The 27431-nt window shown below is 41.7% G+C and overlaps 2 protein-coding genes across 3 annotated transcripts in view; one reads left to right on the top strand and one right to left on the bottom strand.

Moving 5' to 3' along the window:
- The window catches only part of tprkb (Tp53rk binding protein), a 12761-nt gene extending 5421 nt beyond the window's left edge, over window positions 1-7340 (bottom strand). The window contains exons 1-2 of one of the 2 annotated variants that reach the window (XM_059987564.1): window positions 7228-7340; window positions 971-1163 (exon numbers count right to left, since the gene is read on the bottom strand). In XM_059987564.1, coding sequence (XP_059843547.1) covers window positions 971-1111 — 141 coding nt within the window. In that variant the 5' untranslated portion in view covers window positions 1112-1163; window positions 7228-7340. Of the gene's footprint in view, window positions 1-970; window positions 1164-7195 lie in introns of both variants that reach the window. The other variant, XM_059987563.1, reaches the window with a different exon arrangement.
- alg10 (ALG10 alpha-1,2-mannosyltransferase) lies at window positions 7336-27431 on the top strand. The gene is made up of 3 exons (XM_059987562.1): window positions 7336-7735; window positions 20301-20498; window positions 24834-27431. The coding sequence occupies exons 1-3, from the start codon at window positions 7571-7573 to the stop codon at window positions 25887-25889; spliced, it is 1419 nt and encodes a 472-aa protein (XP_059843545.1). The 5' UTR covers window positions 7336-7570; the 3' UTR covers window positions 25890-27431.

Here is a 27431-nt window from a genome sequence, read left to right as displayed (position 1 = left end):
TTCAAAAAAAAGTGTTCACAAGCAAAGTTAAGTGAAAAGTACATGAAATAAACGATAGAGAAATCACAGAGCGTGTACCACTAGAAGGTTCCTGAACGACAATATGACAGGGCGACCAAATGTAATAGATAAAAATCATTGTACAAATTGAATGATAACCAAAATGCTTGGGTATGTGACTCTGCCCCAAGAAATAAGTAGAAACTTTTTGCATTTTCCAGTATTTGATTATAAACCACGTTTTTATTCTTCCTCTGCAGCACTAAGGTTGCTAAGCAACCATTTGTGTCTCCTTAGAATGCTTACTCTCTTCATTACATCAGTTCTTTTTGTAACTTTCTCTGCCACGGTGACACTGAGAGTGATTAAACTCTTAGAGTCATACAACACCACAGCACAGACACAGGACCTTCGGCCCATCTAGTCCATGCTGAATTAATCTGCGCTGTCCCATCTACCTGCACCCATCCAGTCCATGTAGCTATCCAAATTTACATTAAATATAGTCATAGAACCCTTCAGCTATAAATTTACAGTACAGATTTTGAGAAATCAGAATTTCTTGCCTTGCCCCAAAAAAGGATGGGATTATTAAAAGCATTTCAGGGCCAAACTATGTGGGATACGCAAAGACAGGATGCAACATTATTCAATTAGAAAATTCTGTTTCCAGAAAGTTACTACAGTTATGGCAAGAGTAGACCATGACACTGGTGCACAAGGCTAAATCAGTTGAAGCTATTTGAATGAGGTAATAACTAAAAATATGAATTTACACATTACAAAATATGAATTCTTGCACAATATGTGAAATAAATTTGTGATTCTAATTGCATCAAAATCTAAACTTCTAGTACCAGTAGAGCTCTTTAATAACTGCTGCTTTCCAGAAGATAATAGCAAAAGAACAAAGATTTCACATAATGTTTTATCTTTGCATAAAATCAGTCAGAATTAACTATTTTCTCACCATTGCGGCATTTATTAAAGCCCCATCGATAGCTCCTTCCACAGCTTTTTGTCGAAGTTCTGCTGCATTTTTAACATCTTTAAACAACAGAAGTGTCACGGTACAACCTGGAAAGAGTTCCAGCTCATGTGTCATAATCATCTTCCTCAAAAGCAACAAATGGCTGATGACTACTCACAAAATAAAATCATACCTAAAGAAAAAAAATTATATGAACATGTTAATGCGGGAAGACTCAAATGTTGCAATGCAAAGTTCTTTTATTACACAGTAAAATAATTCTTTCCCAAGAGATTTATATTAAGACTTTACATTTAACAAGAAATAGTGGGAAAATATTTTTTTCTGCTTCAGACGGATAATAATGTGGCTGAGCAGAAGTTTTTTTTATTTGAATGACTTTTTGAGCTAAATGGTAATGGATTATAAGCACTCTGCGCACACTAATGAACTTTGAAATTATGCTCAAAATGGCATCATTTTACAGGCTTCTCTGAATGCAAAGAAAATCATTGTCTTTCTATCAAAATTTAACAACCGTTTCCCAGATATCAAAATTTCATTTCGACTACACCCAAGCATCAGTACTGCATGTAAGGAAGCTCTTTTTCAAGCTGGCCAAAATAATGTGTCATTAAAGTTCAGTTATTTTTTCATAAACGTGTAAATATAGACCTGTGTATTTCAAATTTTCTTTTTAATTTCTTCATTTGGGAATTTTAAATTTTAGTAAATTTTGAATCAATTGCAGCATTAAAATAAATATGCTGCAACAATAACAACTGAAATCAACAAGAGAGAACACAATGGTGGTGACATGACAGTGGTGGGATTTGTTGTTGCCTGAACAAAAGTCACTGGAGAGATTTAGATGGTGGATATGAAGTAGTGTCTTTATGGGACAAAATGAGACACAGCAGGAATCATATGGAGACCCTTTCAGAGGAAGAGGTCTGCTCAACCCAACGCTGCATAAAATGTCATGTGCTAAAGATCAAAGGACAATTCAATAGTTAAAATGCATCCACAATGCTTCCTTTCAATTACACAACTTCTGCTTCGCCTCCAAGGAAATTCTACATCAAGTCAAGTCAAGTCATTTCAACCATAACTGCTGGTACAGTACACAGTAAAAATGAGACAATGCTTTTCAGGACCATGGTGCTACATGAAACAGTACAAAAACTACACTGAACTACATAAAAACAACACAGAAAAAAGCTACACTAGACGACAGGCCTACCCAGGACTGCATAAAGTGCACAAAATGGTGCAGGCATTACAAGAATAAACAAGACAATAGGCCCAGTAAAGGGCAGTAAGATGGTGTCAGTCCAGTCTCTGGGTATTGAAGAGTCTGATGGCTTGGGGGAATAAACTGTTATATAGTCTGGTCGTGAGAGCCCGAATGCTTTGGTGCCTTTTCCCAGATGGCAAGAGGGAGAAGAGTTTGTACAAGGGGTGCATGGGGTCCTTCATAATGCTGTTAGCTTTGCAGATGCAGTGTGTAGTGTAAATGTCCGTAATGGCGGGAAAAGAGAGCTCAATGATCTTCTCAGCTGACCACACTATCCGCTGCAGGGTCTTGCAATCTGAAATGGTGCAATTTCCAAACCAGACAGTGAATCAGCTGCTCAGGATGCTCTCAATACAACTCCTGTAGAATGTGATGAGGATGGTGGGGTGGGAAATGGACTTTCCTCAGCCTTCGTGACATGAATTTTTAATCAGCATTGTCTGGTCTTCCTATTAATTGTGATTCATGGCTCTTAGGAACCCATTGTTCAGAGCTGCATTTTCAATTTAATATAGTCTTTATTCAGATTTAAAGATAGGTGGCTGCAGTTATTTGTTATATGTGCTAACCCCAAAAACGCCCTCATGGGGTTCCATCACCAATAGCAAGACAGCCTACAGACAGGAGGTGGAATAGCCCAGGCCTGGTGCCAGGCAAATAACCTCTTCCCCAATGTCAACAAGACAAAGCAGATAGTTAGTAACTTCAGAAGAACCTGCACCTCTCATACTCCTCTTTATTCCAGCAGCACAGCAACCGAAGTTTCAACTTCCTGGGAGTGCACATCCCACACAAGCTCTCATGGTCCCAGAACACATTCTACACAGTCAGGAAAGCTCACCAGTAACTCTACTGCCCTGGGAGTCTGCAGAAAGCTGGACTACGTACATCGATACTCATGACATTCTACAGGGGGCACAGTAACAAGCTGCATAACTGCATCATTTGGAAGATGCACTGCTGTGGACAGAAAGGCCAATGGGTAGTCCAAGCTGCCTTACGCAACACCAGCACCATCAAGGACATACACAGAAAGGTGCTGGAAAAGGGTCAGTAACATCATGAAGGATCCCACCCATCTTGCTCATGAACTGTTGTCTCATTCCCACCAGGCAGGGGGCTACATAGCTCCACGCCAGGACAAACTCAAAAACAGTTACTTTCCCAAGCAGTAAGGCTGATCAACACCTCCACCCACTAACCCACCCCTCCACACTCCCAGTTACAAGGAAGTTGCCTGGATTGGGGAGCATGCCTCATGAGAATCGGTTGAGTGAACTCGGCCTTTTCTCCTTGGGGCAACAGAGAATGAGAGGTGACCTGATAGAGGTGTAGAAGATGATGAGAGGCATTGATTGTGTGGATAGTCAGAGGCTTTTTCCCCAGGGCTGAAATGGTTGCCACAAGAGAACACAGGTTTAAGGTACTGGGGAGTAGGTACAGAGGAGATGTCAGGGGCAAGTTTTTTTTACACAGAGTGTGTGAGTGCGTGGAATGGGCTGCCTGCAGCGGTGGTGGAGGCGGAAACGATAGGGTCTTTTAAGAGACTCCTGTAATGGTACATAGAGCTTAGAAAAATAGAGGGCTATGGGTAAAGCGTAGGTAGTTCTAAGGTAGGGACATGTTCAGCACAGCTCTGTGGGCCAAAGGGCCTGTATTTTGCTGAATGTTTTCTATGCTTCTATTACTTTATTATTTCCTGTCAGTCATGCTATGTATAGACACTCCTGTGCCTAGCATCAATTTATGTCTATAAACTATCTTATGTATTCATATTTATTGTTTTTTATTATTATTGTGTATTTGATCTTTTTTGTGCTGCATCAGAATAGGAGTTACAATTAGTTCATTCTCCTTTACAGTTGTGTACTGGAAGTTACATTAAACAATCTTGAATAAAGATGTCAGTTGATATAATCCTATTCTCTTTGTGTCTATCATGACAGGAAATCAATCAATCTGTCCGAATTCCATCTTGGAACCAGCATTAAGCCATTCCTTGCTTAATCATTCCACAAAATCACTGGTAATATTGGTCTGTCTGTGCATTTTAAATGAGATGCAGAAGGCTAATTACTCAGTTACACAATTAGTTCAAGTTTATTGCCACCTGACTGTACATACACCACTAAACAAAACAAAGTTCCTCCAGACCACGATGCACTAACAAAACACACACAACGCATAAACAAAAATATTATCATAGATAAGTTAATGAAATACAATTCAAATGCACGCAGCGCAGGTAAAATCTTGGTGGCAGTGGGGTATTCATTAGTCTTACAGCCTGAGGGAAGAAGCTGTTATCCAGTCTGCCAGTTCTCGTCCTGATGCTTCTGTATCTCCTTCCTCGTGATAGTGGGTCAAAGTGAGTGTGGGGTGAAGATCCTCAGCAATGCTTTGGGTCCTTTGCCTGAGACGCTCCAGTAAATGTCACAAATATGGGGGAAGGAGGCCCTAGTGATCCTCTTGGCGGTTTTTACTATAATCTGTAAGGTCTTGCTGTACGATGCCTTGCCGTCTCCATACCACACAAGGATGCAGCCAGACAGGACACTCCCAACAGTGCTCCTGTAGACAGATGTTAGAATGGTGGTGGGGCGCCCTGCATGCCACAATCTTCTCCTAAAGTGTGCTTTCTTCACTGGTGAGCAAGTGTTGTGGGTCCAGGTTAGATTATCCATTATGTGCACACAAAGGAACTTGGTACTCTTCACTCTCTCTGCAGCAGAGCCATTGATGTGTAATGGAGAATCGAGAATCGTTGACCTGTGCCTTCCTGAAATCCACAACTATCTCTTTAGTCTACATTGAGACTCAGGTTGTTGTTCTTACACCATCTGACAAGCCTCTCTACCTCCTCTCTCTCTGTTGACTCATCATTGCTGCTGATGAGGCCAACCACTGTCGTATCATCAGCGAACTTGATGCAATTTGAATCGAATCTGGCAGTGAGTCAGCAGCGTGAACAGCAGCAGGCCAAGCACATGGAACGGGGGGGGGGGGGGGGGGGGGCACCAGTGCTCAGCGTGATGGAACTTGAGATGTTGCTGCCAACTCGGACTGATTATGGTCCCTCTGTTTAGAAGTCCAAGATCAAGTTACAGAGAGTGTTGAGTCCCAACAAGGGCAGTTTACCCACCAGCCTCTGAGGAATGAATGTGTTAAACACTGAGCTGAAGTCGACGAACAGCATTTTGGCATATGAGGCATCATTTTCTAAATGGGGTAAAACAATGTAGCTGGGAGGTGGCATTTTATATGATCCATTACCAGCCGTTCAAAACACTTCATGATTGTTGAAGTCAGTGCTACCAGACAGTAATCACTTGGGCCAGTTACCATTGTTCTCTTGGGCTCCAGAATGACGGTGGCTGCTTTGAAGCCTGCAGACTGTTTCAAAGAGATGTTAGACATATCAGTTCTGTTAGCTTATCCACACAGTCCCTCAGCACCTGACCAGTTATGTTGTCCAGCCCCACAGCTTTGTCCTGGTTTACCCTGGCTCGGTTCCTCCTCACCTTGGCTGTGGCCAAAGAGGGTGCCTGTTCCTCAGGGAGAGAGAGGTACTTTCCTCAATGACACATTGCTCCATGCATCATATCATGCTTAGAATGCATTAAGCCCATCAGGAAGGGCTTAATGTCAGTGATGCACATGGTGAACTTGTAATCTCTTATGGTTTGAATCCCCTGCCACATGGACCACTTGTCCCTGTTGTCACAAAGGTGTTTGTGAATTTTCTGTGTGCACTCATGCTTTGCCTTCCTAATGATAAGGGAGAGCGTGGCTCTTGCTATCCTTAGATACATCCTGTCGCTTGATCTGAAGGCAGTGTCCCGATCCCAAAGCAGTGCATAAACCACTGCAGTCAGCCATGGTTCCCAGGCAGTGTAATGGTTAATCAAATAATTGGGATAGTTAGATCTTAAGAGTTGGATCATCCGTCATTCTGTCTGATACCAACTGGAAGGCAAGGTAAAGAGTAGATGGAAACTTAGAATTTCATAAATTCATCAGAAGACTAATCTGTCAATGTTACTTTAATCCAGTTGGGGAAAAGAAACCTGTAAATAAGATTTTAAAGTGATTCTAAGGGTGAAATTGTATAGCTAGCATCCCTGATCTTTAAAAGGCAACTGGCCCCATCAACAGGATACTGGATCTAGTGTTTCAAAGGCACATTTAATATCAGAGTATGTATGTAGTAGGCTTCTGTAAGTCTCAATAGACCATGGATTTGTGCCTTGGAAAGTCTCCAGGGCGCAAGCCTGGGCAGGGTTGTATGGAAGACCGGCAGTTGCCCACGCTGCAAGTCTCCCCTCTCCATGCCACCGATGTTGTCCAAGGGAAGGGCATTAGTTCCCATACAGCTTGGCACTGGTGTCGTCGCAGAGCAATGTGTGGTTAATTGCCTTGCACAAGGACACACATGCAGCCTCAGCCAAGGCTCGAACTAGCGACCTTCAGATCACTAGACGAACACCTGGTATGTATACAGTATACAACCTGAAATCTATCATCTTCACAGACAACCACGAGACAAAGAAACCCCATAGAATAGAAACATCGAAGTCCATCCCTCCCTCCAGTTGGCAAAAAGGGCTAAACAAAATATTATCCATTTGAATCACAGTAGTTCTGAATCATCATAAACCCCAAGAATTAATTGAAAGTTGTTTCTCAAAATTAATACACATGCGAATTATTTTAGTAGGGGTGAGGAGGGAATCAGCGAGCAGAGCACGTACCAGTTGAAAGCTCTCAACTGCAGACGATAGCCAGGGAACAAAGTAATGGGGGGGGGGGGGGGGACCACTAGGAATGTTGTATATTTGAATTGAGAACAGAATCTACGTTCACCCCAATGGATGAAGTCCCAGGGGGATGGAGAGCCACACAAACTAAATGGATCTGTAGCTAAGTACCTTTAAAGGAATCTTTGAATGTGTTCCACTACCTTCAACAGCGACTTTAACCTCATTTCACTGCGATCCTCGCTCAGGAAAGAAACTACTGTAACCAATGGCACTGTCACAAACCGGAAGCAGCATCATCCAGCGGGAAAACTCGTCCCCCCAGCACATCGGCGAGATGCCGAAGGTTCCGCCGTTGATGCTCAGAGGTTTTTCAATGTAAAAAATCTACTGCTCGTGCTCGAGCTCGAGCTCGAGCTTGCATCGTGCGCGCGCCCGTCCGCGTGCGTGTGTTGTTGCTCTGGGGCGCGCCCGCCCTCCCCCGGAGCTCCTGCCCCGCGCATTCGTGTCCCGGAGGTGAGGCGCTGCCCCGGCCGCAGCGCTATCATGGAGAAAGTGGAGAAATTCTTGTTCTCGGCCGTGGTGAGCAGCAACTTCCTCATCGCCTCGGTCTTCTTTGCCATGATCAGTCGGGCCCAGAGGACTCCCTACATGGACGAGATTTTTCACGTGCCGCAGGCGCAGAAATACTGCGAGGGGAGATTCTTGGAGGTACGAATGATTTGTGGTCGTTGCAAAACCCGGAGTTAGTGCAGCCACGCCAGTCACCTCTGCTTCACACCGCAAACCCTGCGAAGTTTAAAGCTGCTGGTGGAAGTCTGATGTTTCTGTATTTACTGACGCAATGTTTAGTGTTGATTTCATATTTCATTTAGGGAAAGTTTCACAACTCCTCCTTATGGTGCTGGCTTTCATGGAATGATTCCCGTGCAGGAGATATCTTTTAAAATACACTAATCATTTAGCCCCAATCGCAGTCACCATCTTTTCCCCTTTCCATTCTGAATATGCTACCGTGAACCACTCGGGTGGCGCATTCTAGCGAGGAGCAAGTTTTTAAAAACATGCCATCTTCCTTAGTCGGTTTACATCTGTTTTCTGCGGCTAGTGCCTCTAATGTCACTGTAAACAGCTTAATCCAGTAGTTTAAACATCTATAGAATCAATTTTGGATTGAACTGTGGCTTTCTTCAATCTTTCGACAGAACTGTGACCTCTTCCTCTACCCTTCAGGTAAATCTTTGACATGTCCATATCACATTGCATTCTTCCTAAAATGGTGATTTCAGTAATTAAATATTTATTAACTGAGCCCGAACGTTTTAAAGGAACTGGCATACATTGCTTTTGTACCAAAGGATCACGATTGTTTATCATTCACTGTTCTAACGTGAGATGCCATCTAAGATTTATGTGCATTTTCCTTCTTCCTTTACCCTTTTTTCAGATTCTCCCATTACATTTCATTATTCTTCCGGCTAAATACATTACTCTGTAGTTGTCAAATTTAATCTGCCACATGTCCATTTCACCAGTTTATGGCCTCCTGAGCTTTGATACTAATCTCTGCAGTGTTTTCCTGTGGTGAAGGATGAGGGGCTTTCACTCCAGCTCTGAACTGCAGACTACCACTGGTGGGGTGAAAGTATCGGACAGGCCAGGTGGCTACCAATTAAGCAGGGTTTTATTTATTCCTTATGTATAGACTTGATGTATTTAATCCCATACCAAATACTGCTGCTCTACTTTGAATAGTCGTGATGCAGGGATAACCATGCGTGTAGACTTTTTGAAAGAAATGGACAACATGTTTGAATTTTCTCTGTCAGCTTGATAAACTCATGCCATGCTAGTTCGAGCCCCTCCTTGTTTATTTTATATTCTGCACCCTACAATGTTTTTCCAAGTTAGTGAAAAATTTCAAGATCACTACTTGAAATCAACCCCCCACCTTCCCCAGTCTGAAATACAGCTGTCCAACCTTCTGCATTTTGTCTCTTAATCTATTTTACATCCATTCTGGTCACTGAATTGTTAATCCCCTGAGATTTAATTTTTTTTATCATAAGCTGATTGTGATAATTTGACAAATGGCTTGACCCACTTCCTAAATAATAAATTCCAGCATTTTTTTCTGACTGAATCAAGACTAATTGGCATGCAGTTCCCTAGCTTCTCCCTTTCAGGATAGCATTAACATATTTGTTTGCTATAAGCCTTATTTGGACAGGTCAAAAAAAAAGCCAGACCTTTTCTGGAAGGTTAACGTGCTTTAAAAGTCTCTTAAATACTTCCGTTACTTAAATAGATGAGTGACCTGTTTAAATTTTAATGATCTTTTATTGAGAAATCAGATTATAGACTTTGCTATATTTTTGTTTGGTTAGTCTATCCTGAAACAATACAACATTTTTCTGTTAAAAAATACTATGCAAAATAATAATCCATGAGTGTGAAAATCTTACCCTCTTTTGACATTGAGCATTTATTTATCAAGACTTCAAAATAAAATTGATAGTTTCCAAGCAATATTTAACTTTTACTGTCATCTTTTCAGTTTTCCATGACTATTGAAAAAAATTATTTCAACATGATGTATAGAAACATAGAAAACCTACAGCATAATACAGGCCTTTCGGCCCACAAAGTTGTGCCGGACATTTCCCTATCTCAGAAATTACCAGGGTTACCTATAGTCCTCTACTAAGCTCCATTTACCTATCTAAAAGCCTATCTGCCTCCACCACCATTGCTGGCAGCCCATTCCACGCACTCATGACTCTCTGAGTAAAATACTTAACTTGACATCTCCTCTGTACCTACTCCCCAGCATCTTAAACCTGTGTCCTCTTGTGGCAACCATTTCAGCCCTGGGAAAAACCCTCTGACTATCCACACGATTAATGCCTCTCATCATCTTGTACAGCTCTATCAGGTCACCTCTCATCATCCATCGCTCCAAGGAGAAAAGGCCAAGTTCACTCAATCTATTTTCATAAGACATGCTTCCCAATCCAGGCAACATCCTGTGCACCCTTTCTATGGCTTCTATATACTTCCTGTAGTGAGGCGACCAGAACTGAGCACAGTACTCCAAGTGGGGTCTGACCAGGGTCCTATATAGCTGCAACATTACCTCTCAGCTCCTAAATTCAATTCTATGATTGATGAAGGCCATTACACCATACCCCCTTAACCACAGAGTCAACCTGTGCAGCTGCTTTGAGCATCCTACGGACTCGGACCCCAAGATCCCTCTGATCCTCCACGCTGCTAAGAGTATTACCATTAATACTATATTTTGCCATCATATTTGACCTACCAAAACGAACCACTTCACACTTATCTCGGTTGAACTCCATCTGCCACTTCTCAGACCAGTTTTGCATCCTATCCTTGTCCCGCTGTAACCTCTGACAGCCCTCCACACTATCCAGAACACCCTCAACCTTTGTGTGATCAGCAAACTTACTAACCCAACCCTCCGCTTCCTCATCCAGGTCATTTAAATCACGAAGAGTAAGGGTCTGATAACAGATCCCTGAGGCACTCCACTGGTGACCGACCTCCATGCAGAATATGATCCATCTACAATCATCCTTTGCCTTCTGTGGGCAAGCCAATTCCGGATCCACAAAGCAAGCTCCCCTTGGATCCCATGCCTCCTTACTTTCTCAGTAAGCCTTGCATGGGGTACATTATCAAATGCCTTGCTGAAATCCATATACACTACATCTACTGCTCTTCCTTCATCAATGTGTTTAGTCACATACTCAAAAAATTCGATCATGCTTGTAAGGCACTACCTGCCTTTGACAAAGCCATGCTGACTATTCCTAATCCTATTATGCCTCTCCAAATGTTCATAAATCCTGCCTCTCAGGATCTTCTCTATCAACTTACCAACCACTGAGGTAAGATTCACTGGTCTATAATATCCTGGGCTATCTCTACTCTCTTTCTTGAATAGAGGAACAACATCCGCAACCCTCCAATCCTCCGGAACTTCTCCCGTCCCCATTGATAATGCGAAGATCATTGCCAGAGGCTCAGCAATCTCCTCCCTCACCTCTCACTGTAGCCTGGGGTACATTTCGTCCAGTCCCGGTGACTTATCCAACTTGATGCTTTCTAAAAGCTCCAGCACATCCTTTTTTTTAATATCTACATGCTCAAGCTTTTCAGTCTGCTGCAAGTCATCACTACAATCACTAAGATCCTTTTCCATAGTGAATACTGAAGTAATGTATTCATTAAGTAACTCTGCTATTTCCTCTGGATCCATACACACTTTCCCACTGTCACACTTGATAGGTCCTATTCTTTCACGTCTTCTTGCTCGTCACATGCTTGTAGAATGCCTTGGGGTTTTCCTTAGTTTTGCCCACCAAGGCCTTCTCATGGCCCCTTCTGGCTCTCCTAATTTCCTTCTTAAGCTCCTTCCTACTAGCCTTATAATCTTCTATATCTCTAACATTATCTAGCTCTCTGAACTTTTTGTAAACTTTTCTCTTCTTCTTGACTAAATTTATTACAGCCTTTGTACACCACGGTTCCTGTACCCTGCCATAACTTCCGTATCTTATTGGAACGTACCAATTCCGAACTCTGCACAGATATCCCCTGAATATTTGCTTCATTTCTTCCGTACTTTTCCCTGAGAACATCTGTTTCCAATTTAAGCCTCCAATTTCCTGCCTGGTAGCCTCATAATTCCCCCTACTTCAATTAAATCCTTTTCTAACTTGTCTGTTCCTATCTCTCTCCAATTCTGTTGTAAAGGAGATAGAATTATGATCACTATCTCCAAAATGCTCTCCCACTGAGAGATCTGACACTTGACTAGGTTCATTTTCCAATACCAAATCAAGTACAGCCTCTCTTCTTGTAGGCCTATCTACATATTGTGTCAAGAAACCTTCCTGAACACACCTAACAAACTCCACCCTGTCTAAACCCCTCGTTCTAGGGAGATGCCAATCAATATTTGGGAAATTAATATCTCCCATCATGACAGCACTGTTATTATTACACCTTTCCAGGATCTGTTTCCCTATCTGCTCCTCGATATCCCTGTTGCTATTAGGCAGCCTGTAAAATAACACCCAGTAAAGTTATTGACCCCTTCCTATTCCTAATCTCCACCCACAGAGACTCCGTAGACAATCCCTCCATGGTGTCCACCTTTTCTGTAGCCGTGACACTATCTCTGATCAACAGTGCCATGCCCCCACCTCTTTTGCCTCTCTCTCTGTCCTTTCTGAAACATCTAAAACCCGGCATTTGAAGTAACCAATCCAGTCCCTGAGCCATCCAAGTCTCTGTAATGGCTACCACATCATATCTCCAAGTACTGATCCATGTTCCAAGCTCATCTGCTTTGTTCACAATACTCCTTGCAATAAAATAGACACATCTCAATCCTTCGGTCTGAGCGCGTCCCTTCTCTTTCACCTGCCTATCCTCCCTGTCGCACTGTCTACAAGCTTTTTCTATTTTGTGAGCTAACCTCCTCTTCCCCAGTAGCCTTAGCAAACCTCCCCGCCAGAATATTGTTCCCCCTGGGATTCAAGTGCAACTCGTCCTTTTTGTACAGGTCACACCTGGCCCAAAAGAGGTCCCAATGATCCAGAAATCTGAATCCCTGCCCACTGCTCCAATCCCTCAGCCACACATTTATCCTCCAGCTCATCCTATTCCTTTTCTTACTGTCACGTGGCACAGACAGTAATCCCGAGATTACTACCTTTGCATTCCTGCTTCTCAACTTCCTTCCTAACTCCCTATAGTCTTTTTTTTTCAGGACCTCTTCCCTTTTCCTACCTATGTCGTTGGTACTGATATGTACCATGACCTCTGGCTGTTCTCCCTCCCAATGCAGGATATTGTGGACGCAATCTGAAACATCCCGGACCCTGGCACCTGGGAGGCAAACTACCACCCGAGTTTCTTTCTTGCGTTCACAGAATCACCTGTCTGACCCCCTAACTATAGTCCCCTATCACTGCTGCCTTTACTTCCTTCCCCTACCCTTCTGAGCCACAGGGCCAGAGGCCTGGGCACTTCCCCCAGGTAGATTGTCCCCCCCAACAGTACTCAAACAGGAGTACTTATTGTCAAGGGGTACAGCCACAGGGGTACTCTCTAGTACCTTACTTTTCCCCTTTCCCCCACTGACTGTGACCCGCTTGTCCGTCCCCCGTGGCCCTGGTGTGACCACCTGCTTGTAGCTCCTCTCTATCACCTCCTCGCTCTCCCTGAGCAGCTGAAGGTCATCGAGCTGCATCTCTAGTTCCCTAATTCGGTCTCTCAGGAGCTGCAGCTCAACAAACACACACCTGGTGCAGACATGGCCATCCGGGAGGCTTGGAGACTCCAGGAGCCCCCACATCTGACACCGAGCACAGAAAACTGGCCTCACACACATACTTCCTACCTCGACTCGTCCCGTTATCGCCTAAGCCCATTGAGCCAAAGCTCTACCACTCTGCTGACTCTCACTCCGCTGCCTGCTCCGACTCTGCCCGCTGAATATGGTGGTCTTTTTAAACCTTTTGCGCTCTACCAGCTGACATCACGCGCCTGCGCAGTCTCGCCTCTCTTTAACCCGAGTAGTAAAAAACTCCTTTCAGTCTGAAAAATCAGCAGTTCACTTTCAGCCTTCTTGCTCTGTACAGGTAGTCCCCAAGTTACGAACGTCCAACTTACGGACAACTCGTACTTACAAACCGAGGAAGGAGGACGCCATCCACCATTTTAAGTCGGATCGCAACACTGTCCGCTATTTTAAGTCATTGCCGTTGACACTGTGTTGAGTGTTTAACTTTGTATTTGGCTTAAATTTTTCTTAGTAAGATTTGCCCTGACCGCGCCCCCCCCCCCCCCCCCCACCGTTCCGTTCGACTGGTGGCGCAGTGAGATCAGCGCTGAGCTGGAGAACATAGTTTCCCGAGTTCGATCCAGTGATAGACCTTTCCCGTGCTGGGTTGATGTCGATCCAGTGACTCCGTACCATCCGTACTGGGTTGATGTCGAGCTCACAACTCAACCTTGTAAGAAAAACACTGCCACCTCCAGTTTAAATTCCCATGTGGAATATTGTGGATGATCAAATACCCAAACCCAGCATAGCCTCCACTTGTCCCATTTAGCCTGTCTCAATGCAGTGGTCCTTAGGACCCAGCCGACCTCGGGAGCTGGCGGAGGTCGGGACCCGACGCTCGCAGTGTTTCTGTCCTGTTGAAGGTGTGTGGTGGTCCTTAGGACCCAGCGGACCTCGGGAGCCGGCGGAGGTCGGGACCCAACGCCCGCAGTGTTTCTGTCCCGTTGACGGTGTGCGGTGGTCCTTAGGACCCAGCCGACCTCGGGAGCCGGCGGAGGTCGGGACCCGACGCCCGCAGGGTTTCTGTCCCGTTGACGGTGTGCGGTGGTCCTTAAGACCCAGCCGACCTCGGGAGCCGGCGGAGGTCGGGACCCGACGCCCGCAGGGTTTCTGTCCCGTTGACGGTGTGCGGTGGTCCTTAGGACCCAGCCGACCTCGGGAGCCGGCGGAGGTCGGGACCCGACGCCCTCAGGGTTTCTGTCCCGTTGACGGTGTGCGGTGGTCCTTAGGACCCAGCCGACCTCGGGAGCCGGCGGAGGTCGGGACCCAACGCCCGCAGGGTTTCTGTCCCGTTGACGGTGTGCGGTGGTCCTTAGGACCCAGCCGACCTCGGGAGCCGGCGGAGGTCGGGACCCGACGCCCGCAGGGTTTCTGTCCCGTTGACGGTGTGCGGTGGTCCTTAGGACCCAGCCGACCTCGGGAGCCGGCGGAGGTCGGGACCCGACGCCCGCAGTGTTTCTGTCCCGTTGACAGTGTGTGGTGGTCGTTAGGACCCAGCGGACCTCGGGAGCTGGCAAAGCTCGGGAGCCGCCGCCAGCAGTGTTTCTGGTCCATTGACGGGAAGAAATCATGATTGAAAATAAAGTGGAAATAATAAAGCATTTGGAAAGAGGTGAAACGCCATTGATCATTGGAAAAGAATTAGGCTACAGTGGTCAATGATCGGAACAATTTTAAAGGATAACAGATAAAGTGAGAATAATGGAGCATTTGAAAGATGCTGCTCTGATGAAAGCTACAGTTATTACTAAGCAATGCAGTGGTTTAATTATTGGAATACATATGTTTCTTAAGTGTTTTATATGCATAGAAAGGTAAAATATATAGGATATACTAAGACAAACGTTTGACTAACTGACACTAAATAATACCGGATGTACTTGTTCTGACTTCCATACAAATCCGACTTAAAGACGGACTCAGGAACGGAACTTGTACGTAACCCAGGGACTGTCTGTATATGATGAAACCTTGTTTGCCAGATTGATCTGGAGAGTGAAAGCCCAAAGGGTTCCAGGGAAAGTGGACAATTTGGTTAAAATTTGGCATAGTAAGAGAAAATTTGTTGGTTTTGTCAATGTCTTGCTGACTGCTATGAGCACTGGAGCTCTGCATAGCTCAGTGTAGGGAGCCTTCTCATGCTTCACGTTAATGAGTTTAAAGTTCAAAGTAAGTTTATTATCAAAGTACATAGATGTCACCATATACACCCCGAGATTTGTTTTCTTGTGCCCATATGCAGTAAATCCAATATCCATAATAGAATGAATTGAAGACTGCACGACAGAGCAGACAAACAATGTGCAAATACAAAAGAGAAAAATATAATAATAAATAAATAAGCAATATATATTGAAAACATGAGATGAATAGTCCTTGAAAGTGAGACCATAGGTTGTTGGAACAGTTCAGTGATGGGGCAAGTGATATTAAATTATCCCTGCTGGTTCAAGAGCCTGATAGTTGACGGGTAATAACTGTTCCTGAACCTGGTGGTGTGAGTCGAGACTCTTGTACCTTCTTCCTGTTGGCAGCAATGACAAAAGAGCATGAACTGGATGGTGGGGTGGCTGATGATGGATGCTGCTTTCCTGCAACGGCATTTCATGTAGATATGCTCAAGGTTGAGAATGCTTTACCCCTGATGGACTGGGCCATATCCACTACTTTTTGTAGGATTTTCCACTTAAGGGCATTGGGTTTTCCATTCCAGGCTGTGATGCAACTAATCAATATACTCTCTACCACATATCTATAGAAAACTGTCAAAGTATTAAATGTCATGTCGAATCTTTGCAAACTTCTAAGGAAGTAGAGGTGCTGCTGTGCTTTCTTCATAGTTGCTTTTACGTGCTGGGCCGGGACAGGTTCTCTGAAATAATAACACCAAGGAATTTAAAGTTGCTGACCACCGATTTTCTCCTCCTGAAGTCAATGAGCGGCTCCTTATTCTTGCTGACATTGAGTGAGGGGTTGTTGTTGTGGCACCACTCAACTAGATTTTCAATCTCCCTCCTGATACATTGGCACCTTTGATTCAGCCAACAACAGTGATGTCATCAACAAACTTAACTATAGCACTGGAGCTGTGTTTAGTCACAGTCATAAGTGTAAAGCAAGCAGGACAGGGGGCTAAGCACAGAGCCTTGTGGTGCACCTGTGCTGATGGAGATCATGGAGGAGATGTTGTTGCCAATCCACATTGACCAAGTGAGGAAATTAAAGATTCAGTTGCACAAGGAGTTATTGTGGGAAAGATCTTAAAGCTTATTGATTAGTTTTGAGGGGATAATAGTATTGAATGCTGAGCTGTGGATGTTAAAGAGAACCTGAAGTATGTATCTTTGCTGTCCAGATGTTCCAGGGTTGAGTGAAGAGCCAATGAAATAGCATCTGCCATGGACCTGTTGCGCCAGTAGGCAAATTGGAGCAGATCCAAGTCGCTTCTTGGGCAGGAGTTGATGTGTTTCAAAACACTTCATCACCGTAGCCGTAAGTGCTACTGGACGATAATCATTGAGGCAGGTTACCACATTCTTCTTAGGCACTGGAATGATCGAGGCCTGTATGAAGCAGGTGGATACCTCTGGCTGCTGAAGTGAGAGATTAAAGATGTCAGTGAACATTTCGGCCAGTTGATCAGCACAGGTCTTTGGTACTCGGCCAGGTGTCCCATCTGGGCCGGATGCTTTTCATGGGTTCACCCTCCTGAAGGATGCTCTCACTTCAACCTCAGAGCATGGAATCACAGGGTCATTGGGAGGTGTGGAAGTTTGTGAAGTTTACCCCGTGTTTTGATAGCCAAAGCCAGCATAGAAGTTTGGGCTATAATTGAGAAGTTTTATATCAAATATGATGATACCCTGGTACTGATGGTAACTGGACTAATTAGATGAATGGAGGCATGGGAAAAGAAATCCAATTGGTAGAAAGGCAGAGGAAAAGGAATCATTAATGCATATTCATAGATGCATTTCCAAATAAAGACATTTTGGACAATTTGCATCAAAGCCCTGGTGAGACCTCGCTGGGATATTGTGTACTGTCCTTACACACAGAAGAATGTTCTTCTCATGGAGGGAGAGTAACGGAGGTTTACCAAATGGATCCTGGGATTGGTGGGGACAAGGGGAGGTGGGAAGAATTGTCTTATGAAGAGAGATTAAGCAAATTGGGCCAATGTTCTTATTTCATTGCCCTTAAGAGGCAATCTTACTGAAATATGATCATTCGAAGTTTCAAAGGGTGATAGCTATTGGGACGTTGTTTCTCCTAGCTGAAACATCTAGAATCATGCATCACAGTTTCACAATAAGGGATTGCCCATCCAGAACTAAGAAGAAATTTTCTTAAATCACTGAGTAGTGGCATTTAGAATTCTCTAACCAAGAGCACTGTGGAAACTCAGAACTAAGTTTATTCAGGCACAAGGATGTTAGACTTAACAGTTACCAGGAGCGTGACATTGAGTTAAAAGATCAGCGATTATCTTTTGGCTGGTGGAGTAGGCAGGAGGGGTCATATAGCATCCCCTTATTTCTTGTGTTGTGATTCCTGAGGATAATATGATAAGAGGTGGTTATGAAGACTTGGGATACATGATGTTGTCATTCAAGGTATAGAGTACAAGTGCAGGCTGGCTGTACTAGAACTCCAAAGAACAAACATCAGACCATAGATGCAATATTATGCAAACTAATATGATAGCATGAAATGGGAATAAGAAAGGTGTTGAAGTATAATGGCAGAGCTGGAGTTTTATAGATATGAGGTGAATCAGGTTGGGAGTTGGAACAAAGAAGATGAAGGAAAGATTTCATTGAGCTGTACAAAAACATGACAGCTCAAGGGCAGTAAACAGAAAAGAAATCTAGCACAGAAATTACTCCTTTTCAGGATTTAATTTGTATGGATAATTTTTCTTGGATCCAGAGTACATTTCATTTTTCTACACTTGGGTCATCTAAAGCAAAACCTTCTAAGCTTTGAAACCCTATTATTTCAGTAACAAGTATACAGTTTTATGGTTTAATTATTTCCAGCAGTGAAATATGAACACGAAAATACAGGCAAGAAAAGTGTTCTGCAAACACAAGTTAAATTTCACCAAGCTTAATCTCTAATAGCTAAATGTTGTGTTATACAGTCGGCCCTCCTTATCCACCAGGGAATGGTTCTGGGACCCCTCGCGGATACCAAAAATCATGGATGCCCAAGTCCCTGATTCAACCTGTCTCAAAGCGGTGGACCTTAGGACCCAGCGGAACCCCAGACCTTATTTAACCTGTCTCAGTGCAGTGGACATTAGGACCCGGCAGCGGAGCTTTGAATCTGCAGTGTTTATGTTCACAAAAATAATCATGATCACGATAGTAAATAAAGTGGAAATAATAAAGCAACCGTAAAGAGGTGAAACGCCATCGGTCATTGGAAAAGCGTTAGGCTACAGTCGGTCAACAATCAGAACAATTTTAAAGGATAAAGTGAGAAAGGCTCTGCTCCGATGAAAGCTACAATTATTACTAAGCAATGCAGTGGTTTAATTATTGGGTTTTAGGGTTTTGGGTTTTTGATCCTCCAGACCAACCTGGCATGGGTGGAGAGCGCACTCGGGAGTTGTCTATCACTGGATCGAACTCAGCGCTGTAACATACATTCTTAAGTGTTTTATATGCATAGAAAGGTGAAATATATACTATATACTGATGCTAAATATTGCTGGATGTACCTGTTCCGACTTACTTAGTAAGAGAACTTCGGATTTTTTTTCGATCCCGATCCACGGTAACCTACGCAAATCCTCCCGTACACTTTAAATCATCTCTAGATTACTTATTATACCTAATACAATATAAATACTATGTAAAATAGTTGCTATACTGCATTGTTTAGGGAATAATGACAAGTAAGTCTGTACATGCTCAAACAACAAGTGCTGGAAGAGCACTTCTGGGTTTTCTCAATTCGCGGTTGTTTGAATTTGCGCATGCAGGACTCGCGGATAAGGAGGGCCGACTGTATGAGCTACACCAGTGTGTATTACCTCCCACATTCCCCTTTAATCCCTTCTGGGGAAAAAATATATAGAAAGTGAACGCATTCTGGGCACTGTTCTTTAGCAAATAGATCAATAATTATGAATCAAGATTTAAAGATTAAACTGACTTTCAAGAATTTTAGCTGAGAAGGTCTGGAAATCACAATCTGCAAGGTGATTGAGCACGAAACTTTGATCACATTCTAAATGTGCTAGAAGGAGTCCTTAAAGAGTTGTAACCCGCATGGTTGTGAACTGAGATTTGGGAGATGAGGGAACAAGAAATAGCCAAATTATGGTGGATTGTATTTGCCCCCTTTATCATAAATTTCTCTGATGAATTTAGTTCCAAATTTTATCTCTTTGTTGATTTATTTTTAAAATTTCCATATACAATATTGAAATAAATGATCTAGCTTGTTCATTTTATAGGCCATCAGACATGGGATTAAGAGAATTTGTTAAGTGAGAAGAACAGTATTGTAATCTGCTAAAAATGTGCATGATCCCAGGGTTACCCCCGAACAAAAGAAGTCATTTCACGTTTTGAGGGGAGTCATCTTAAAAGCAAGTTTCCATTGTTAACATTTTGAATACAATTTGGAAAATTATGATACATGCAATATTTCTCTGAAGTGCCACTAGCACATCAAGCACTACTACCCATTTTAAATTTTAAAATCTTGCATTTCTTTAATGTTTGAAACAGGTGGACTTAATCAAATGCAGGTTGATTACCTTGACCTTTTGTTCATTGTTTTCTTTATATAAATGATAAAGTACATTGTAAATATACAGATGTTGCCAGTTTCAGTATTTTAATTGTTATAAATTATCCTCTTCTCAATGTTTTGCAGTGGGATCCAATGATCACGACTCTACCCGGTCTCTACTTGGTGTCCACTGGAATAATCAAGCCAGTGTCATGGCTGCTGAGCTGGACAGGAACTGTTGTGTGCTCCACAGGAATGCTACGATTCATTAATCTGCTATTCAATACTGGGAACCTCTACTTACTTTATTTGCTTTTGTGCAGGATACATCAAAAGGACAAGGTACCCAGCTTGATTAGTTCATCTTAATGCCAAAATAATGAAGTATGTTTAAAATAAGAAGTTCTGTATTAAAGCTGCATGACCCTTGTTGACAGAAGTACGTACATTCATTTGTGCTTCAAATGCATTTATAACTTTATACTACTGTATAATTTTACTAAATGATGGTGTTTTAGCACACCACTGAGAGAAATGGATCAGCAATGATGAAATGGTTCATCATAATTCTGTTCCTTAGTCATATGGTCACACCCTTCCCTTATAATAAAGTGTCCCCATTTGATGTGCAGGTAAATTTCCAGTGGTGTACACCTGTTTGAGGCTTCACTGACTAGGAGCATGTGTGGGGAAAATGTATGTGCATACAAACATAAATTTCCATATCCTTTCAGCTTGCCCAGTCTCAATGTTGCTAATATCCCAGCAGGAAAATTTGTTAGTGGTACGTAGGTGGATTTAAACTAATTTGGCAGGGTTGGGTACCATAAGCAGGAGCAAATCTTGGGATAAAGCAGTAACCAGTGAGAGCAAGTTTAGTAATCAGGATAGTCAGGGGCACAGTAAAAGCAGGGAAAGGGATACCGAGTTAAACTGCATTTATTTCAATGCAGAAGGTGTAATGGGTAAGATGGATGAACTCAGAATATGAATTGGCTTTGAGGACTAGGATGTTGTAGTATTAACAAAAACATGACTAAAACGTGCAGAACTGACAGCTCAGTATTCCAGGATACCAAAGCTACAAGCATGGCGGGGATACAGGCCCACATATTACCTTTTTGATAGGGAGAACATAACTGCAGTACTATGAGATGGTGTGATGTCAGTCTTGTTATTCATTACTTATAGAAATTATTCGGATACAAATACACAAGGTTAGATCAGTAAGCTTGTGGATGACACAAAATTAGCTGTTGTTGACTGTTGGGCATCGAGTATAGGAGCTGGGACATTATGTTGTTTAAATGGTTAGTGAGGCCACACTTGGAGTACTGTGTACTGTTTTGGTCACCCTGTTACAGGAAAGATGTTAAGTTTTAATGAATGCAGTTTACAAGCATGTTGCCAGGACTAGAGTGTCTTAAGTTACCGGGTGATTTTGGCCAAGCTGGGTCTTTACTCCTTGGAGTGTAGGACAATGAAGAGAGACCTTAAAGTGGTTTATAAAACCATGGGGGCATATAATAAGGTAAATGGTAGGAGGGGAGTCAAAAACTAGGGGCATTGATTTAGGGTGAGAGGGCAAGGACTTAAAAGAGACCTCGGGGAATTTCTTCGCACGGAGGGTGCAGAATATATGGGAAGTATATAGAAAGAGGTGGCATAGGAATGAAAGATATAGAATACTTGTCGGTAGAGTTAAGAAACTGCAAGGATAAAAATAAAAATACCTTATTGGGAGTTATACGAAGTTGTCCAAACAGTAGCCAGATTGTGGGAAATAAATTTTAATGGGAATTAGAAGAGGCATGTAAAAAGGGCAATGTTACAGTAGTCATGGAGGATTTCAATATGCAAGTTGATTGGTGAAATCAGGTTGCATATGGATCCCAGTAGAGGGAATTTGTGGAATACCTATGAGATGCTTTTCAGATCAGCTTTTGGTTGAGCCCACTAGGGGAAAGGAAATTCTGGATTGGGTGTTGTGTAGTGAACCAGATTTGATTACGGAGTTTAGGGTAAAGGAAGACTTGGGAGGCAGTGATAATAATATGATAGAATTCACCCTGCAGTTTAAGAGGGAGACGATAAAGCGAGAGGTATCAGTAATACAATGGAGTAAAGGAAATTATAGAGTCATAAGAGGCCAAAATTCATTGAAAGGGGTCACTAGCAGGGATGACAGGAAAAAAGCAATGGCTGGAGTTTCTGGGGACAAATCAGAAGACCCAGGTTAGATACATCCCAACATTGAAGAAGTATTTTAAAGGGGGGATGAGGCAACTGTTGGTGACAAAGGAAGTCAAAGACAGCATAAAAGCAAAAGAGAGGGCACATAATAAAACAAAAATTATTTGGAAGTTAGAGGATTTGGAAGCTTTTAAAGACCAACAAATGGCATTCAAAAAGACTATAAGGGAAGTCAAGATGAAATATGAAGGTAAGCTAACCAATAATACCAAAGAGGATACCAAACATTTTTTCAGATACACAAAGAGTAAAAAAGAGGCAAGAGTGGATATTGGACCATTGGAAAATAATGATGGAGAGGTAGTAATACAGGACAAAGAAATGGCAGATGAATTTAATAAGTATTTTGCGTTAGTATTCACTGCTGAAGACTCTGCCAGTATGCCAGATATTCAAAAGTGTCAGGGGGCAAAAGTGAGTGCAGTTGCTTTTAATAAACTAAGGAGAAGGTGCTTGAGAAGCTGAAAGGTCTGAATGTAGGTAAGTCACGTGGACCAAATGGTGTGCACCCCAGGTTTCTGAAAGAGGTAGCTGAAGAGATTGTGGAGGCATTTGTAATGACCTTTCAAGAATCTCTAGATTTTGGAATGGTTCCAGAGGACTGGAAACTTGCAAATGTCATTTCACTCTTTAAGAAAGGAGGAGGTCAAGAAAAAGGGAAAATGTAGGCCAGTCAGTCTGACTGTAGTGGTTGGGAAGATGTTGGTAGTCCATTATTAAGGATGAGGTTTCAGAGTGCTTGAAGGTGAGTGATAAAGTAGACCAAAGTCTACACGGTTTCCTGAAGAGAAAATCTTGCCTGGAAATCTGCTGTAATTATTTGAGGAAATAACAGGCAAGATAGACAAAGGAGGATCAGTGGATGTTATTTACTTGGGTTTTCAGAAGGCCTCTGACAAGGTGCCGCACAAGAAGCTGCTTAACAGGAGAGTAGCCCATAGTATTACGGTATTCGAGCATGGATAGAAGATTGGCTGACTGGCAGGAGGCAAAGAGTCAGAATAAAGAGGGCCTATTCTGCTTGGCTGCTGGACATGTGTTGCACAGGGTTGTTACTGGGACTGCTTCTTTTCACATTATAGGTCAAAGATTTGAATAATGGAAATCAGCCAGGCCTCTTGAGTTCCTCCATAATTTTGGGTGTGTTTTCATATGAGGAGCATTTGATGTCTCTGGGCTTATACTTGCTAGAGTTTAGAAAAATGAGGGAGGATCTCATTGAAACCTATTGAATATTGAAGGGCTTAGACAGAGTGGATGTGGTGCGGAAGTTTCCGATATTGGGTGAGTCTAGGACTGAGAGCACATCCTCAGAATAGAGGGACAGAACAGAGATGAGAAGGAATTTGTTTAGTTGGACGGTGGTGAATCTGTGGAATTCATTGCCATGGTTGGCTATAGAGGCCAAGTCATTGAGTATATATAAAGCAGAGGTTCATAGGATCTGCTCGTATGTCCTACGGTCTTAAAGAAACAGATACTAAAACAGGGCATTAATTATGCTAAATCCCCAATATTGCTACTTTTTAATGTGATAACATTAAACGCATAACTGCATTCTTATTATGAAGTCAGAACCTAAATATAAACTCTAATGCATTATTCTCTGACTGCAATTTTGTTACTTTTTTGTTACTCCTGCATTTAGAAAAGCAATGAATAGATAAATTAATTATTTGGGTAATTGCAAATTACTTGTTCGCCCTGTTATAGTAAGAGTTCAGTATACTGGAGTGAGAATATCCAACTTGCATCTATACAACTGGAGTTGAAACCTTTTATGCGATGGTATGACATACAAAACATCCATATCATTGCTGAGAATAAAATGAAGAATTTATTGAGAACAAAAATGGTGGCCATTAAGTTTAGGAGGATAAGAAATAATCTCTTCAATTCATTCTAATTCTTAGTAGGCTTGATAGAGTAGAACTCAGTTCAGAGTCTGGAAAAGATATCAAGCAGTTTAGATTGAGATGAGATTTTTTTATAGTCAAGGGTATTGTGAGTGTTTGAAATCTTGACTTCATTAGGCAGTGGGTTTGTAATCCTGTGAGTTTATTCAGGACATTGATTCAATTTAATTGAGTTGATACAAGATATTTCTGGTATACTGATAATTGAATAGAGAAGTTGAGGAAAATTTTTAACTGGGATCTCATTGATTGGTGGAATAGTCATGAAATTTAGCATTTTCCTCTTCCATTTCCTATTTTCTGTCTTTGAGGTGATGAAGAAGTCATGTGTAAGAAGTATACATGAAATGAGTATTTAATAAACATGAAGATTTTTAATATAACAATGTGTGTAAATGAAACATTTTGTACATTTTTGTAAAGATATAATGAAGTTTTTGTATTGTTTTAATGGAAATATTTTGCCAATGAATATTGTATTGTAATTATGTATTTTTTTCCTTCCCAGGCTACCTCTGCATTCCAAAGAATAGCATCTGCATTAGCACTTGCCTCATTCCCTTTGCTTTACTTTTTCTCATTCTTGTATTACACAGATGCAGGCTCAACATTCTTTATCCTGTTTACTTACTTAATGAGCCTGTATGGGAATCACAAAGTTGCTGCCTGCCTTGGTTTCTGTGCTTTTATGTTCCGTCAGACTAATATCGTATGGATTATATTCTGTGCGGGAAATGTTATTGCACAGAAGTTGACAGAAGCATGGAAAACTGATTTGGTCAAGAGAAAGGATGCAAAGACAGCATGTATTGTGGATCTAACTGATGAAATCAAGAAGGTTGTGCAGTTTCTTTTAGGGTATGTCCTGTCACTGAAGAATCTGAAAGCATTGACCGTTTTGACCTGGCCATACATTACCCTGGTTATTGGTTTTCTTCTATTTTTATTTCTGAATGGAGGCATAGTTGTTGGTGACAGAACCAGTCATGAAATCTCTCTGAATTTCCCTCAGTTATATTACTTCTTTTCCTTCACGCTTGTTTTCTCTCTTTTTCATCTGGTTTCTTTTGTAAAGATCATTTCTTTCTTGGATTCAGTAAAGAAGCACACGTTATTTTACATTGGTTTTGGAATTGTCTCCCTGTTGATGATTTGGAAATTTACCTATGTCCATAAGTTCCTGATTGCGGACAATAGACACTACACATTTTACATTTGGAAGAACATATTTCAGAGACATGAAGTGATCAAATATCTGTTGGTCCCAGGATACATCTTTGCTGCCTGGACATTTGTTGAAGCATTGAAGTCGAAATCAATATTCTGGATCTTGGCATATCTTTTCTGTTTAGTCATTGCCACAGTTCCACAAAAGTTACTGGAGTTTCGTTATTTCGTAGTACCATATTTGATCTACAGACTCAACATTCCAATGCCCTCAAGCTTCAAAGTTGTTGCAGAGCTGGCTCTGTATTGTTTAGTAAATGTGTTAACTCTTTATTTGTTTCTTTATAAAACCTTTCAGTGGCCAGATAAGAAAGAAATTCAAAGATTCATGTGGTAAAATTGTATTTCTTCTTTGTAGAGAGGGAGCAGGCCTTGAACATATTTTAAACCTCTGTAATCTTAATAAATTGGGAATCGCATGCTATATATAATGTTTTGTGTATCTTTTTGTGGTTCACTTTGGGACTTGTATGTTTGCTGTGATCTAATTGTTACTGCTTTTTGCCAAACTATTCATTTTGGTAGTTTCATTTACTTGATGTGGTGAATTTGTTTTAGTCATATGTACACTAATAATTTTAATTGTATTTGCAAAGAAACCAAGTTATTGACTTTTCTGAATTATGGAGATATATAATGCTACAACATTTCACACTCCTTTTGAAGTACAAAAATAATATTCAAAATCTTTTATTAATGTAAAATTATTTCTGAAATTCAGACTGTGGTGCTCTCTTTTAATAGATATTTTTTATTCCAGCAGCAGAGCTCCAAGGAGATCTGACAGCATATGGTTGTCTTTTTAAGAATCATATTAAACCAAAAATATTTGAAGATTTATTGAAAATCTGACCAGTGTGAGAGATTATTATGTAATATTATTTTTATTTCCACAAGTGTATTGTTTTTGCTGTGATACAAGTCCTCAGCATTGAACTACAAGGACTATAATTTCAACCTATTTTTAATAATTAGCACCCAGTAGATCCTCTGTGGCATCACTCACTGAATTATAGGTTACCATGTGTGGGATGCTGAGGATAACATTACCACATTGAGAATTTGGAATGTACCAAGAATAAGAAAGTTGATTTTCATTTTGGTTTTTAGAGGAAGTATGTTTAATTGATCTGCTGCAGAAGTACAAACTGATGAAAGTACTTGTGCTTTTATGGTACCAATCCTGCTATTTCTTTTCTCCACAGTAATATAATTACCATTTTTTTTCTGCAGGCAGCAAGCTCCCTTGTCCAAACAAACTGCTTCAGTCAGTGCAATACTGTCTCTTACACTGTCCCAAGCTAGTTATAGCTTGAGAATTGACTATGACATGGAATGGTTCCATCGTTGATCAAGTAGTCCATCAAAGGGCAGGTATTTTAACCTCACTTCTGAAATTCAGCATCTCCATTAATGCAAGCATACCCTTAAAATGGCATTGAAGATTGTTCATGTCAGATTTGAACCCATAGACTTACAGTTACAGGAGGAATGCTATACCAAACAAGGAGTATTACCACAGTTATATAAATAACAATGCATTTGATGCAGGAACGGGGAAACGGCAGCGCAGATTCAGTCACTGTGAATGTTAATTCCTTGTCCTGTTGTGTATGTAGCAAATGAGAAGTCAATTTTCACTGTTGTCTTCCAAACCCCACATTTGATTTTCTGACTTCTTTGCAAGTACTGTTTGTTTCCTGAGCAGGAAGAGTAATTTTAAAATGGGTCATGTCATACTTGGTGGAGGATAACCTCCTTCATTTCTGTAAGTAATAGGCATATACAAGAAGACATATACATGATGCACTATTTTGTGAAATCCTGAAATAACAATTAAATCAATTTTTGATAAAGACCTCAATGCATTTTACTAGTA

The sequence above is a fragment of the Hypanus sabinus genome, chromosome 13, assembly GCF_030144855.1.
Source record: "Hypanus sabinus isolate sHypSab1 chromosome 13, sHypSab1.hap1, whole genome shotgun sequence".
In the NCBI taxonomy this organism is placed as follows: Eukaryota; Metazoa; Chordata; class Chondrichthyes; order Myliobatiformes; family Dasyatidae; genus Hypanus; species Hypanus sabinus.
Note: the sequence above shows the minus strand (reverse complement) of the source record. Positions and strands in the feature narration are given on the sequence as shown.

Excerpts from the sequence above, each read along its gene's own strand:
- alg10 (XM_059987562.1), top strand. The coding sequence starts at position 7,571 with ATGGAGAAAGTGGAGAAATTCTTGTTCTCGGCCGTGGTGAGCAGCAAC. Across the intron at positions 7,736-20,300 it reads GCGAGGGGAGATTCTTGGAG|TGGGATCCAATGATCACGAC; the intron begins GTACGAATGATT and ends AATGTTTTGCAG. Across the intron at positions 20,499-24,833 it reads GGATACATCAAAAGGACAAG|GCTACCTCTGCATTCCAAAG; the intron begins GTACCCAGCTTG and ends TTTCCTTCCCAG.